The 16,027-nt window shown below is 34.0% G+C and overlaps 1 protein-coding gene across 1 annotated transcript in view; it reads right to left on the reverse strand.

Moving 5' to 3' along the window:
• LOC114335443 (uncharacterized) overlaps positions 1 to 16,027 on the reverse strand; it is a 68,437-nt gene that overhangs the window by 36,998 nt on the left and 15,412 nt on the right. Inside the window, exons 2-3 of the mRNA XM_050654192.1 lie at positions 8,295 to 8,379; positions 7,280 to 7,479 (exon numbers count right to left, since the gene is read on the reverse strand). Of these exons, the coding sequence (XP_050510149.1) occupies positions 7,280 to 7,479; positions 8,295 to 8,379 (285 nt within the window). The remainder of the gene's footprint in view (positions 1 to 7,279; positions 7,480 to 8,294; positions 8,380 to 16,027) is intronic.

Here is a 16,027-nt window from a genome sequence, read left to right on the forward strand (position 1 = left end):
TTAATTATGGTTCAAGTTCCTATCTCTCTAAAACTATTAAATAAGCAAACACATTATCTCCGCAAATTGATTTCTTTGTGAACGACTTTACTGCGTTTTCCACACAATTACATTTATACTTAACTTAATGTTCTAATTTCAAGACTGATTTGTCAACTACTGTTATTGTCTTTGTTCTAGGATAAGTTGTATTTGTCAATTTCAAAATGTTCTAGCTCTCAATTATTAAAGGAGAGCAAGTAATTTTATTCTTTATTATTGTTTGCTATGTATTTACCAATTTTGTACCTACTAGATCTTATGTTTCTAATTTGTGTGACATTTTAATTTAATTGTATCATGTACTAATGGACTTCGGTCCGTAAATAAATAATAAATAAATTATTGAACGATGAATGTTCTGGGATATGTTGTTCTTTAAACATCTTTAAATGACAATATAATTAAATTTAACGTTTTACTCTTTTCTTATTTTATCCATTTCATCTTATCATTCTTATCTTATTTCAATTTTTGTTAACAAATGGAACAGGACCGGATTTAAGGGATGGCAGGCTAGGCAGCTGCCCGGGGCCCCCACATTTCGGGGGCTCCCACATAGCCCCAAACATAAGAGGTTCATTTAAACAGATAGTGGCAGGAGATATAGGAACTCGACAATGCATGACAAGTATAAAATGAAGGAGAGTAGGAGTGATAATATAATACATTGTTCATGGTTATGTTTTTCACCTTCCACCAGACAAGTGTATTGCTTCCTTTGTAAATTATTAATTAGTATTCTTACACAATTTGCCACAGAGGATTTTGTGATTGGAAACATGCAGATAGTAGGCTTATAAATCACTAATGCTTGGTTGTACCAACAGATCTTAAGCTTAAGTCGAGAATATCATAATAATTAATATAATATAATTATAATATATTACGATAAGAATGCCATAATATAATAATAGATATAATTGATAATAAGGTAAGAATCTAAAATTATGGTGCAACGTAAGTGATACTCAACTAGGCCCTATCTACAAGTAGAGCTTAGCTAAGCTGAAGCTTAAGATCTGTTGGTGCAACCAAGCATAAATGTCTAAAGCACGCGAAAGAATTAGGCGTATTGATACTGAAATAGCAAAACAGGCCGAAGAAATAAAGAATTATTGGAAAATGGTAACTCAAAGACTAATTTTAGTGTTATAAAATTTATTTGTGAACAAGATTTAGCATTTGGCAGCGAAAATGAGTTGTCAAATCCATCACAAAATGAAAATTATTTGGGAATACTCCTGTTATTAGCTGAATATGATTAATTTTTAAAGCACCATATTAATAAATATTCAAACACTGGAAGAGGACATGTCAACTATCTTTCATCAACTATATGTGAGGAAATTGTACATCCGATGGGTCTTCTTCTTCTTTGAGTGCCTCTCCTATCGGAGATTGGATATCATTAGGGCGATTCTAATTTTATTTACTGCTGTTTTGAACAATTCGTTAGTGGTACAGCCAAACCACTCTCTCAAATTTCTCATCCAGGACATTCTTCTACGGCCTGGATTTCTTCGTCCTTGGATTTTTCCTTGCATTATGTTTTGTAGGAATGTGTACTTTTGTCCCCTCATCAGGTGGCCTAAGTATTCAAGTTTTCTCTTTTTTATATTCAGTAGAACTTCTGGCTTGTTATTTATTCTGCGTATTACTTCTTCATTTGTAATTTTATCCACCCAACTTATTCTTAGTATACGGCGGTAGCACCACATCTCAAAGCTTTCAAGATTTTTAATATTCCTCTGTTTAAGAGTCCATGACTCAACACCGTAGAGCAAAGTACTGAATACATAGCATTTTAACATTCTAGTTCGTAGATGCATACTAATATCACGATTACAAAATAATTTTTTCATTTTTATAAAAGTAGACCTGGCAATTTCAATACGTCTTTTTATCTCGTGATTTTGGTCACCTGTTTCATTGATAAGGGTTCCCAAGTATTTGTATTCGTTTACTTTTTCAAGTTGGGTACCGTTTATTGTGATACTAGTGTCATTTATTGGATTCTTACTGAAGGTCATATATTTGGTTTTTTTGACGTTCATCCTTATGCCGTAGTTATTACATATCTCATTCATACTTTCAACTAGATGTTGTAGATCTTCCGCTGTTCTTGCCATTATCACAGTATCGTCAGCATATCGAATGTTATTGATAACTTCTCCATTGACTATTATCCCTTCGTTTGCATATGAGAGAGCTTCTTGGCATATTTGTTCGCTGTAGATATTAAACAAGAGCGGTGACAATATACAACCCTGTCGTACCCCTCTACGTATTTCTATTTCGTCCGATGTTTGGTCTTCTATTTTTATATTAGCTCGCTGATTCCAGTACAGATTTAATATTATTTGTATGTCTCTGGTGTCAATGTTCTTACTCTCCAGGATTTCTTTGAGTTTACTGTGGCGTACTTTGTCAAAGGCCTTTTTAAAGTCTATAAAGCAGGCGTGTACCTCTTGGTTAACATCTAGGCATCTCTGTGTTAGAACGTTCAGGGCAAAGAGAGCATCCCTTGTACCTAATCCTTTTCTGAATCCCATCTGTGTATCGGTAATATCGATGTCTAGTTTTTGATAGATTCGGTTGTGGATGACTCTAAGAAATATTTTAAGCAGGTGACTCATCAAGGAGATTGTTCGATGATCTGAACATTGCACTGCCTTAGTTTTCTTTGGTATGGTGACAAACGTAGACAGTAACCATTCTTGTGGTATTATACCAGTACTGTATATTGTATTGAATATATGCAATATTATGGTTACGGATTGATCATTCAAAAGCTTCAGCAGTTCTGTAGGGATTTCATCAGGTCCGTTTGCTTTTCCATTTTTAGCGTTTCTTATTGCGTATTCTACTTCTTCTTTCAATATGTCTGGCCCAGTTGCATTGATTATCTGAGTTAAGTTGTTTCTATCGTCTTCAAATAATTCATTCAGGTATTCTGTCCATCTTTTTATTTTATTCTCTAGATCTACAATAAGGTTTCCATCTTTGTCTTTAAGTTTACCTATTTGGCATTTCTTTATGCTTCCTGTTATCTCTTTTACTTTTTTGTGTATATTGAACGCATCGTACTTTTTCTCATAGGTTTCCATTTCTTCACACTGTCCTTTAATCCACGCCTCTTTGGCTTCTTTTATTCTCTTTTTTATGTGTTTGTTTATTTCTTTGTATTTGTCTAATTAATTCTTCATATTTCTTCTTTGTTCCATCAAGTCTAGTATGTCCTGTGTCATCCACCCCTTGTTCTTTGTTGTCGTTTTTGTCAGATGTTTCTTTCCTGCTGTTTGTATAGCTGTATTTATGTACTTTAATTTTTGGTTAACGTTATCTGTATCGTTAATTTGTTGTTGCACTGAACTGAGGTTTTCATTTATTTCTTCTTCTGTTTCTTGTTGTATATTTTTGTTTCTAAGTTTAACTAAATCTAGTGTCTTTCTTTGTGGTCTCCTTATCTTTTTTGGTCTCGCCTCTATCACAGTAACTACCGGATTATGATCTGAGCCTATATCAGCTCCTGGGTACGTCTTAGTACATTTAACAGCATTACGATACCTCCTTGCTATCAGAATGTAGTCTATTTGATTTCTCACTATTTTTTCTTTGGTATGTTGTGGAGATGTCCATGTATATAATCGCCGAGGAGGTAATTTAAAAAGGGTGTTTGTTATTACGAAGTCTTCGCTCTGGCAAAATTGAATCAATCGATCTCCTCTGTCGTTTCTGTTTCCAAGTCCATAGTTTCCTACATGTTCTCCTACCTTACCTTGACCGACCTTGGCATTAAGATCGCCCATTATTATGTTAATGTGTTGCTTTTTTATTGCTTTCAGCATTTCTTCTAAGTCGTTGTAGAATTGTTCTATTTCATCGTCATCTTTATCTGCTGTTGGTGCATAGGCTTGAATAAGATTTATTAACCTAGATGTTATTTGCCCTAGATGTTATTTAACATAAAAGGACATAATAAAGAAATTTGGACTAAGCTTGTAATACAACCTTTTCAGTCTTGTAAATTTGTGTTGATGAACCCATCTATATTTTATTAATTTATAAATAAGATTTTGCATTTACAACTTTTTCAGCATTTGATATCACGACCCCTATTTTGTCTCTAGTTTTTCAGCCAGTCTCTCAGCCATCATTTGTGTTGGTTCACAAATATAAATTATCTAATTTCAAAACATAAACCATACATTACATTATCTGTATGTTGTTTTGCCTACCTTTCTTCATCAATTTACGTACACTTCATTGATGATTGTGGGTACTCAAATTCCCCCCTTCTATTTTACATCTAGATAATCTATTCTCACTAACTCTTTATTTTTATAATTCCAACACACTGATGTTAGCTGTTATCATTGCTTGTACTATAAACAACTATAAATTTAGTAGCTGTGTAACCAATTTTTCATGATACTTCAAGTTCCATTGACAATTGTTGTCTTGACATCAGACAGATTCGCTTTTGATATCTCACATCTTAGTTGCCTGTCAGCTCTTGTAACATAATGACCTAATTTGTTACCTTTGACCCACTTACAACGTGTGGGAGTCATATGTTATCCTAGGGCCATATCCTTAGGGATTATATCCATCCTTTGGATTTTGCCATGTTGGCATCTATATAAGACTTTTAGTCTGTTTTTGAAGGGCTTTGACCTTCGTATTTTTTGGTTGGCTCACCATGTTCTTGTAAGTATAACCAAACTTTGATTCTACCTTGGTCATCACTTTAAGTTCAACATTTTGATAATTAATATGGTTATACTTATTTTAGGCAACACTGATGATGCTCTTTTTAGAGCGAAAACGTTCTGTTCGATGTTTGTAGCCCTATAGGGCTTTTTAAAATAATATACCTTTTACCAAGACCAAGATTTTTTATTAAATTTTACTTGTAATTAATGGTATACAGCCAGCTACAGGAAATTCTTCCTAGTGGAAGATTTATTAAGTTATGTCTTTCTTTAATTTGTATTAATATTAAGCGTTCTGAGTAAGGAGTACAGGTAATCAGAGAATTTTTCCATTTCTTTGAAATGATGATTCCAACTCCGTACCGATGGGTGTTATTGTCGATTCCGGAGTAATAAAATACGCCATCATTTCGTGTTGAACATTTCCCGGATCCTGGCCATTGTGTATCGCTGATTCCTAAAACATCGATGTTTAGTCTATTCATTTCTTGTTCAACATTATCCAGTTTTCCTGCAGAGAACAAACTTCTCACATTCCACGTTGCAACTCTTAAAGTTGTTGGTTTCTGCATTTTTGTACAAGGATTTTGCAGGTTTACGACCGAGTGAGCCTTGTAGTCTTGTGCTTTTCTCTCTCTGCCGGATCTTGGTATCCGATTCCCATGATCAGTAGAGTTTCCACTATTTTTGGTGTACACCGTAATGACTTAACTAGGGGTACTCTATGAGTCTTTAATGCAGTGGTTCCCCCTTGCCTTCTGCATCCTTCCACCGTTGACCATCCTTGGTTCATCCGCCTTCGAGACCGATTTCTCGATCTCAGAACAAAAGAGTGCCCTTCCACATACTAGCTCATCCGCCCGAAGCCGTTGGCCAGTAAGTGGTGGGATTGCATATACCGGCAATCATTCGGTAGATTTCACCATATCTGGTTACCCTCACTTAGTTTAGCCTGCAGGCCAATGCAGTTGCCCGGAATGTGGCACGAGGAGCCATAAATGAGAGTTGGATGTCTTATGGGGACCAGTTATCAAGAACCATCTCCCGTCCATGACGCTCGATGTGGCCGTTCCGATAGAAAGGTACTACCCCTATAATACATCCCATATATCCCGATGGGTCAATACGTATTAAATGAAATAGTTTCAAGGATTAAGAAGTCAAAATATTATTCAGTTCATATCAGTCAATTAACAATAAATTTCTTAGAATAATTTTTAGAATTTCTTGTATTTTTCACTTTCTCTACTTATAGATACAACTTAACAGAATGTTTAAAAGCTGCGTCTTTAAGCGACAGCAACGCAGACCGTGGTAAAAATATTATTGTTTTTAAAAGAGCAAACATTACTAGATGATCATGGAGATAATGCCGCAAAAGGACTAGTTAAAGATTATAATCAGATTAAAGGAGCATTATCCAAAATTTCGGAAGACTATGAGCAACAATTTAAAACTCGTAGCATTGCAAATCGTTTGTACCTAATAATCGAATGTGTTTACTGAAAACAGAGAGGATATTAGGGAGGACAACCAGCACAAGTCGTATTCTTCAAGATCCAAATATTGACCTTAATTCAGGAGTGTCAGCACTTAGATCACTTAAATAAATTATACAGTCAAGACGTGACAATTTCGAATGAGAACATCAGAGAAGTTTAGAACTCAAAATTTTTCTCACTTCATTACCTCTTTAAGTCATGGGCTTTCTGCATATGAATCCATTCATTCCAATTTTGGATTTTTACATCATTTGGGAAAATTGGAAAATTTAACTCTCAATGAAATTGAAGCTCACTCACCAACATTATCATCGACTTGACAACATTTATGGCAATGATTTAGATGAAAACCTATGTGTCCATCTGGTACAGTTTGTAAGATTCTTTAATTAATTTAAGGAGGAAATCAGCTCATCAAATATATGCAAAGAACTTCAAATGTACCAACTGCTAAAAGAAAAGAATATGAATGATGCTTTTCCAAATGTTAAGGTGGCACTTTGATTATATTTAGTTGTGATGCTAACTAACTGCAGTAGTTAGAGATCATTCTCAAAATTTAAGTTAATTAAAAATCGACTTCCGTCTATGATGGGCCAAGAATGTTTGAATGATCTCTCCATAATGAGCATTGGCCATGATGTCTTAATGCAACTGGATATGTCACACATAATCAAGAAATTTTCAATTAAAATATATCGAAAAGTTCCCGGATTTTAAAACCATACATCTTACTATCATTTTTAATATTTTACTGTAACAAGTTACAGGTCTTGTACTTTTTATTATGTAAAATTATATTTATAAAAGTAGATCAACATTTTTTTAATGGTAGGAAGTAGGGCCCCCACAACAATTTTGCCCAGGGGTCTCCACTGCCTTAAATCCGGCTCTGAAATGGAAATTTATAGGTTACTTTTATATTTACAAAAATATTTCATGTCATTAAACTGTCAATTGTCTAGAAGCTCGCCAAGAAAGTATAGCTGTTTGTAGACGCGAGTTGAAAAAATGTCTTACCTTGCTCGCTTGTGTGACTTCTTCTTTCGTGGTTGTAGTACACTTCTCGGAATCCTCCTCGGGGTTGTTTCCGTCTGTTGCAGCGCTGATGCGGAGCATGAGGGGCTGATGTGCGGGCTTCGGACTGGAGGTACGGACATCGTTGTAGGTATTACATCGTTGTTGACGACTGGTGACGGCGGTATAGGTGTTACCGGCGTCTGTAGAAAACAATAATCGACATTTAAATTATTACAAAATCAATGGGAAAGTCCCAGTAGCTGGCTTACCTTAATTAAAAAATCATACAGAAGTAAAAACTTCGTTTGTATAATGGTATAAAAAAGTTTTATTAAAAAACATTAAAAGCCATCCAAAAGGATTTGCAAAACGTTTTCAATCTGGATCAGATCATCCTCAGTGCGTTCTGCTTAGTACATGAAACTAGCAACTTTTTGAAATAGGTTACATCGAGACTTATGGTTTACATAATAATTGTATGATATTTATAGCGACTCCAAGTCGATGTTAAAAGATTAAATGTTTTAGGAGTGCTCAAAGGGCAACATGGTTCCCTGCTCGATAAGAACTTGTGGTTCTTGCCAGTTCAATGGACACCGACCAACCAGATCTGATCCAGATTGAAAACGTTTTGCAAATCCTTTTGGATGACTTTTAATGTTTTTTAATACAACTTTTTTATACCATTATACAAACGAAGTTTTTACTTCTGTATGATTATTTAAATTATTTTTATTGTGTATTAGGTACTAATATCATTAACGAATAAAAAATAAGTAATTAAAAGCCTAAATATGAGCCAACCTTGACAAAAGAAATTTAAGTAAGGCAACGATTAGCAGCCCTTCTGAGAGGGACAAACCTAGCGAACCATTTCAAACTAAAGTTCTCTCTTCTATCATATATTCTACCAAATTTTATTAGTGTCAATTATACGGCATTAACGATGAGGCTAGAGCAACTCTTAAAAATTATCGCAGATTCTGTTGTTTAATTACATGTATCTACTACTTACCACTTCTCTTCTTATCCGTTCTTCTATCCGAATAGGCTGTGTTATGGTGATTTGCGGAATGATGAGCTGGTCCGCTTCAGTTTCCCTATAATTTCAAATGGTCATCAAATAAACGAAACAAGGAAAATCAGAATGCTTAAACTCAAATATACAGGGTAATTGTTAAATAAATACTCCAGAATAATGAACAAACCTGTCCTGGTTCCGTTTGGTGCTCTATGATTGGCAGCACTGCTTATGTTATGTCAATTGTCAACGGTTTTTGTAAGAATGATAAAATGCCATTCATTCCTCTTCGATGTAGAATTATGTAATCACGTTTATTAAGAGTTGTTTAAATATAAATACATAAAATATTAACACATTGTTTTATTCTACACTGTGTCCGTAAAGTATGGAACAAATTCTTTTTTAGCTAAACAGAGCATTTTAAGAAATAATCCTGAAACACGTCGATTTTTGATTTTAATTTACCGTATTTTAAAATAACATTCTAATATACAGGGTGAATTACTTTCGAGTAATGACGTCACCATCATTTTTTTTAATGGAACACCCCCATTTTGTCTCAATTTTCGGATTACTCTAGCTGAGCTGATTCCAAAAATGTATCACATGTTGATTCAAATTGGTACAGGGTGGACAAAAATACAATAGCTGTGTGTGTGTTCATAAAGTAACGCGTTAGTTAAATTAACAAAATTATCAAAAATACTTAATGTATTTTTGATATTTTCATTAATTTTTGATTTTAATTAATTTTTGATATTGTTTAATTTAATATTTTAATTTAATATCAAAAATTAATTAACATTTAATATTATGAGCACACACAAAACTATTGTATTTTTGTCCACCCTGTACCAATTTGAATCAACATGTGATATATTTTTGGAATCAGTTCAGCTAGAGTAATCCGAAAATTGAGACAAAATGGGGGTGTTCCATTAAAAAAAATGACGGTGACGTCATTACTCGAAAGTAATTCATCCTGTATATTAGAACAAGAATAAAAAACCGCTAAACGCCGTAAAAATGAGTGGCGCATAAAATATTCCAGCTACAAAAGATCTGATATGAATATTACGTGGCGCGAAAATGGCTTTTCATTTGATGCAAAACAAAATTCTAGTTTTATTTTAAAAGATTTTTCCATAATATTTGCTAAATTTGAAGTAAACGCGCCACAAAAGAGTAACTTTGATACAGTTTGAATTTTGAAACTCTTTTGTGGCGCGTTTACTTCAAATTTAGCAAATATTATGGAAAAATCTTTTAAAATAAAACTAGAGTTTTGTTTTGCATCAAATGAAAATCCATTTTCGCGCCACGTAATATTCATATCAGATCTTTTGTAGCTGGAATATTTTATGCGCCACTCATTTTTACGGCGTTTAGCGGTTTTTTATTCTTGTATCAGGAGTTTTTCAAAGTTATTTATAAATTAAATGTATGAAGTTGAATACAATGTTCCTCTATTACACGTCAAGCTTTATAAATGGTCACCTTTGTTGCATATCTCCCAAATGATCTAGTGTCCATCGAATGTACACTAGATTTTTTTTATTCGAAATAGATTGAAAAAAAAATATTGAGATGGCCGGTAAATGAAGTCGGATTGCCCGTTGCCAGATCAAATTTAGCGTCGTAACCACTACAACTACATAAACCATTTCGGGAATAATCGTTAATTGGATTATACTTTTGTAGCTTAATAACTTCTAAACGGCTTAACCGATTTTGATTAGTAAACATGAGTTTGAAACGTATTGACCAGTAGTATCTGATGGATCCAAGGTCAAGTATGATAACTGAAGCTATTACAGGAAATATTAAGCTTGAGAAACCGTTTTTCCCACAGGAAATAGATTTTATCATACTTATGAAGCCTATAACCTAAAAAATTCAAATTTTCCGGGATATGAGGTATACACCGTTAAATTCATCTTGAGTCCTTCTTCAAACGCTAAGTTATTGGCGCAATTCGTAGGTTGAAATGTTGAGTAATTGTCGAAAAACCAAAATTTTCAAAGTTTAGTTTTTCAGTTTTTCGGCTATACTGAGCCGTGTGTATGTCTGATCCTGACGGCTTAGACACCATTTGAAAGCTTAAGTCAACACTATTAATTTGATGTATTTGCGGTTCTCCTGTCTCTTCTTGTTCCGAATATATATACCCCCAAAACATATGCCGTTTTGTACCTACCAAGTCCTATAGCTGGCTTATGGGTGGTCAAAAGTCACAAACTACACCGGTTCTAAATCGGTCCTGACACCCTCTTCAAACACAGAGGAAAAATATCAAATCGGTTTAACTTTCAAACACACATACATATATATCCACAAACATTTTCCCTTTTTTAAATAAAAATTAAGTCACATTTCTAAGCTCTATAACTTTTGAATGGTATAACCGATTTTCAAAATTAGACATGCGTTGGAAAGGTAATGATCAGTTTTATTAGAAGCCGCAAAGGTTGGACTTAAATTTTTAAAGTTTTTGGGAGTTGTGGGGACGAGAACGAAAAACAGACCCTAAATAGGAAGGGCCGTAAAATCTACACTCTTGGACCAAAATCGATGGTTGACATATAAATGGGTGAGTCTTTTTCTGAACTTGAAGATGGGAGTTGGCACAATTTTCAATTCAGTCAGATTTAGAAAATTGAAAATTTCGTGTATATAATAGTGTCGCATGTAGGGGGGTGCATTTCTGCGCCACTGGCGAGAACTGCCGTTCTCTGGTAATTTTTTCGATATAAAACTAACAGCTTCGATAACCAATAAATCTAAAACTATTAATTTTATCAAAAAAATGTATAATGAACATTTTTTGCTTATAATTAATATTTTTACCAGCATTTGCGGTCAAAATATAATTAAAAATTTCCACCCTCGAGATGACGTGGCAACTACCCCATGGTAAAAGCGTCTTTCGGCATCATATAGATTTTGATCCTTGGACTATCCACTACTTGTTGTCAAATTTTCAAGCAAATCTATCCATTCTGTAAAAATTGCGAAGTAAAAAATTTCAGTTCCTGGACTAATTATACTTTTGGAGCTCTATAACTTTTGAACGGTTTACCTGATGTTGATCACTAAACATGAATTTGAAACGTATTGACAAGTAGTATCTGACGCATCCAAGATCAAGTATGATAGCTGAACGTATTACAGGAATTATTGTGCTTGAAAAACCGTTTTTTCCCATAAGAAATAGATTTGATTATACTTATGAAGCCTATAACTTAAAAATTCGAATTTTCCCAGATATGAGGTATACACCGTTAGACGCGTCCTGAGTCCTTCTACAAACGCTCAGTTATTGGCGCAATTCGTAGGTTGAAATTTTGAGTAATTGTCGAAAAGCCAAAATTTTCAAAGTTTAATTTTTCAGTTTTTTGGCTCTGGTGAGCAGTGTGTATGTCTCAGCTTGATCGCTTACACGCTATTTGAAAGCTTAACTCAACCCTATTGATTTGGTGTATTTGCGGTTTTCCTGTCTTTCCTTGAACCTAAGATATATACGCCCAAAAAATATGCTATTTTGTATCTACCTAGTCCTCTAGCTGGCTTACGGGTAGTCAGAAGTCAAAAATTAGACCGGTTCTGAATCGGCCCTCACACCTTCTTGAAACACAGAAAAAAAAGTTAAGATCGGTGTAACTTTTCCACACACATACATACATACATACATACATACATACATACATATCCACAAACATTTTCCATTTTTTAAATAAAAATTGAGTCATATTTCTGAGCTCGATAACTTTTGAATGGTATAACCGATTTTCAAAATTAAACATGCGTTGGAAAGGTAATGATCTGTGCTATCAGAAGCTGTAAAGGTCGGGCTTAAATTTTTGAAATTTTTGGGAGTTTTGGGGACGAGAACGAAAAACAGGCTTTAAATGGGAAGGGCCGTAAAATCCACACCCTTGGACCAAAATGGAGAGGTAACATATGGATGGACGAGTCTTTTCCTAAACTTTAAGATGGGATTTGGCCCAATTTTCAATTCAGTCAGGTTTAGAAAATCGAAAATTTCGTGTATATATAGTGTCGCTTGTAGGGGTGTTGTGCGCCACTGGTGAGAACTGTCGTTCTCTGTGGATATTATTTTAAAATACGGTAAATTAAAATCAAAAATCGACGTGTTTCAGGATTATTTCTTAAAATGCTCTGTTTAGCTAAAAAAGAATTTGTTCCACACTTTACGGACACAGTGTATATTTCATCTGCATAACAATGGTTATGGGCCCAGCTGAACAAAGAATGTGTTGAGAAGGAAGAGGTGAAAACGTGAAAAGAAAGGCTAGTAAAGGCACGTGTTTGTAAAAGTTTAAACAATGGAGAAGTTGACTGAAAACAAATATGGAATAATACCTTTTAATGGAAACAGTTTCTATAACTGGAAGTTTAGGTTGTTCTCAGTTTTAAAGGCCCTTGAATGCAGTGAAGCTTTGAAGCCGGTACCCGTGATTGATACAAGGGAGGAGTGGCATAAAAGGAACAATAAGGCTTGCATGGTAATCATTCAAAGTATTGCTGACTCGCATTTGGAATATATCAAAGAAGTGGAAGTAGCTCGTGACATGATACAAAAACTGGAAAGAATATTGGATAAGAAAGGTACGTGTTCCAAGTTTTATTTGTTAAAAGAACTAACAACCTTAAACTACAACAATGACATGGATATTCAAGACCATTTCGCAAAATGTGATCGACTAATTAGAGAACTAAAAAATCTAGGAAGTAGTTTTGATGAATCTGATATGTCTTGTTTCTTGCTATTGTCAACGCCACAAGAGTTTGAAAATGTAGTCACAGAGATAAGAACTTTATCAGAAGACGCTTTAAAAATAGAATTTGTGAAAAGTAGGTTGTTAGAGTTTCATTCCAATGAAAATTCAAGAAACGCAAAAGTTTTGGCTTCATCTTTTAGTGCAACAGAAAAGCAAGTAAAATGCTTTAAGTGTGGAAAAATTGGGCACGTTAAGAGCATATGTGGCATTAAATGTTTCAATTATGGTAAGATGGGACACAGAGCGAGTCAACGTTTCGTCAAAAAGCAGAATGTGAGTGATAAACAAAAAAATTGAAACAGGGCAAATTATGCTATGAATGAATCTAATAGAGAAGAGGATAATGCTGTTGCTTTCTGTGCAACATCTGAAAGTGTAGAGGATTTAAGTGAGTGGTATGCAGACTCGGGGGCTACACACCATTATATAAACAATGAAGAGGTGATTATCAACAAGAAAAGATTTGCAGAGAGAAGAGAAATACAACTGGCAGAAAAAGGAAAAAGTATGGAGGCAACATGTATAGGTGATTAACATGTACATAAAGTTAGCGAATCACTTCTCGCAAATATTATGGCAAGCACAATGGGAATTTGCCGCTTTTTTGCCGCTAATTAGTTGTGGAAAAATTAATTTTACCGCTCTTTTATTTTTTTTAATATTCGATGTTTCGCTAACTTCATATGAAGTTAGCGAATCACAACAGCAAATAATGTTTCAAATTCAAATCGACTTGGTGCTGAATTTGCCGCTTTTTTGAAGCTCATTAGTTGTGGAAAAATTAATTTTGCCGCTTTCTTATTTTTTTAATATTCGATGTTTCGCTAACTTCATTTGAAGTTAGCGAATCACAACAGCAAAAAATATTTCAAATTCAAATCGACTTGGTGCTGAATTTGCCGCTTTTTTGCCGCTCATTAGTTGTGGAAAAATTAATTTTGCCGCTTTCTTATTTTTTTTTAATATTCGAGGTTTCGCTAACTTCATATGAATTTAGCGAATCACAACAACAAAAAATGTTTCAAATTCAAATCGACTTGGTGCTGAATTTGTTGCTTTTTTGCTGCTCATTAGTTATCGAACAATTAATTTTGCCGCTTTTTTATTTTTTTTAATATTCGATGTTTCGCTAACTTCATATGAAGTTAGCGAGTCACAACAGTGAATAATGTTTCAAGGATAAATTGAGTTGTCCTGAATTTGCCGCTTTTTGCCGTTAGTTAGTTGTGGAAAAAATTAATTTTGTCGCTATATTATTTTTTTTAATATTGCGTGTTTTGGTAACTTCATAAAGGGCGGGGAATTAGTGCGAAGAAGTCCAATTACTCGTTTATCGTAAGAGATGTAAAAAAATGTTATTTAGGTAAAAGTTGCTGCCCAGAGAGGACCATAATTTAAAAATATTTTCAAATATACAACGCTATCCGTATTGACAGGGTGACACAAAATTATGTTTTTTTAATGGCACACCCTGTATATTTTTACATTTTTGGATTCTCCTTTTTGTCTTCTCTCCTAAAATATAGGTTTTTGTAATAATATACGAAATAGTGTAAGAGATAATTACGTTTTTTTGTTTATTTCGTAGCAATATTAACACCCTGTAGAATTGTAGTAATTTGACATAAAAATTTCTATTTATGTTCAAACGATTTTTAATATAGTCTACTATTGTTAAAAATATTAATATAGAGAAACGTTCAGTTTTAGTATACAGGGTTAGTCAAAACTCGGAATGAGTATTTTTTGAGTTTTCTTAAATAGATTTTAGTACCTATAGTATTTTAGTGAAATGATATTTTATGATACTTTGTTGTTTCTTAATTAGGGTGGTGCGAAAGAAGTCAAGTTGATAATTCCGTATCGCTATAGTGCGGAAAAGTTGCGATTGGTAATTACAAGAAAAACAAAAAAAAATTATTCAAATCGGACTTTATCTTCCGATCCCGCAACGGGCCTAAAGATTATGAAAAAAATGAAAATTGACCTTTTTTTCAAAGTTTTTATTTATCCTCCATGTAGGTTTTATTTATCGCTATATTAAAATTTATTTACAGTTTGTATGGTTGAGTGATAAAAAAATAGTTTTACGCATTTAAGGAATATCTTCCGATTCCGCAAGGTCAATCAAAATCTATAAAAATTTGAAATTTTTGATGATTTTAATAAATTAAAAAATATTAAGTTATCTCATTTTTCTGTTACATTGTGAAGCTCTTCGCTTGTTTAGATATTGTATGACAATATTTAAATAACTCAGAACTCAGAACGAGGTGGTGGTTGACCTTCTAGGTCCACTCACATCCTTCTCTCCAACCAACCAATAAGTGTGTGTTTTTTACATTATTTACAAATGTACATTTCTTTTTGATCTGTTTGTGACCAGCTTTTAAACGCCAACTTTGTATAGTGATTTGGTGGTAAAATCTGACAGCATTTACCTTGATCTAAGTGTTGGCCTGATGAATCCATCTCTTGATTGGGATCCACGACCCACATACATTAGACGATGCAACCAACGTGACCAACTTTCTGCACCGCTCGACAGCCTGCCGCAGGTGGCATGGATGGTTTTGTACATTCCAGTCTGGCATGATTTAATGCAGGAACTTATATCTTCATTTGAAACTCTGCAAAGAACTGGTGGACAAGATAGTTTAGCTACATTCCAGTCTATTATTTCAGTGTATTCCTGTGCTTCAAATTTTAAAGTAGGAGGAAGGACATTTCTAATACTTTAGCACTTTAGCCTTTGGCTTTAGTCTGTCCGGCGTTTAACGCTCTCCTCAGCCCTAGCTCTCTAATGTGTTTCCTTTCTCCCTACTACTTGAAATTTTGAAGCACAAGACTAAACTAAAATAATAGATTGGAATGTTGCAAAACTATCTTCTCCATCACTTCTTCGAAGAGTTTCAAATGAAG

This window comes from Diabrotica virgifera, chromosome 1, assembly GCF_917563875.1.
Source record: "Diabrotica virgifera virgifera chromosome 1, PGI_DIABVI_V3a".
NCBI lineage: Eukaryota > Metazoa > Arthropoda > Insecta > Coleoptera > Chrysomelidae > Diabrotica > Diabrotica virgifera.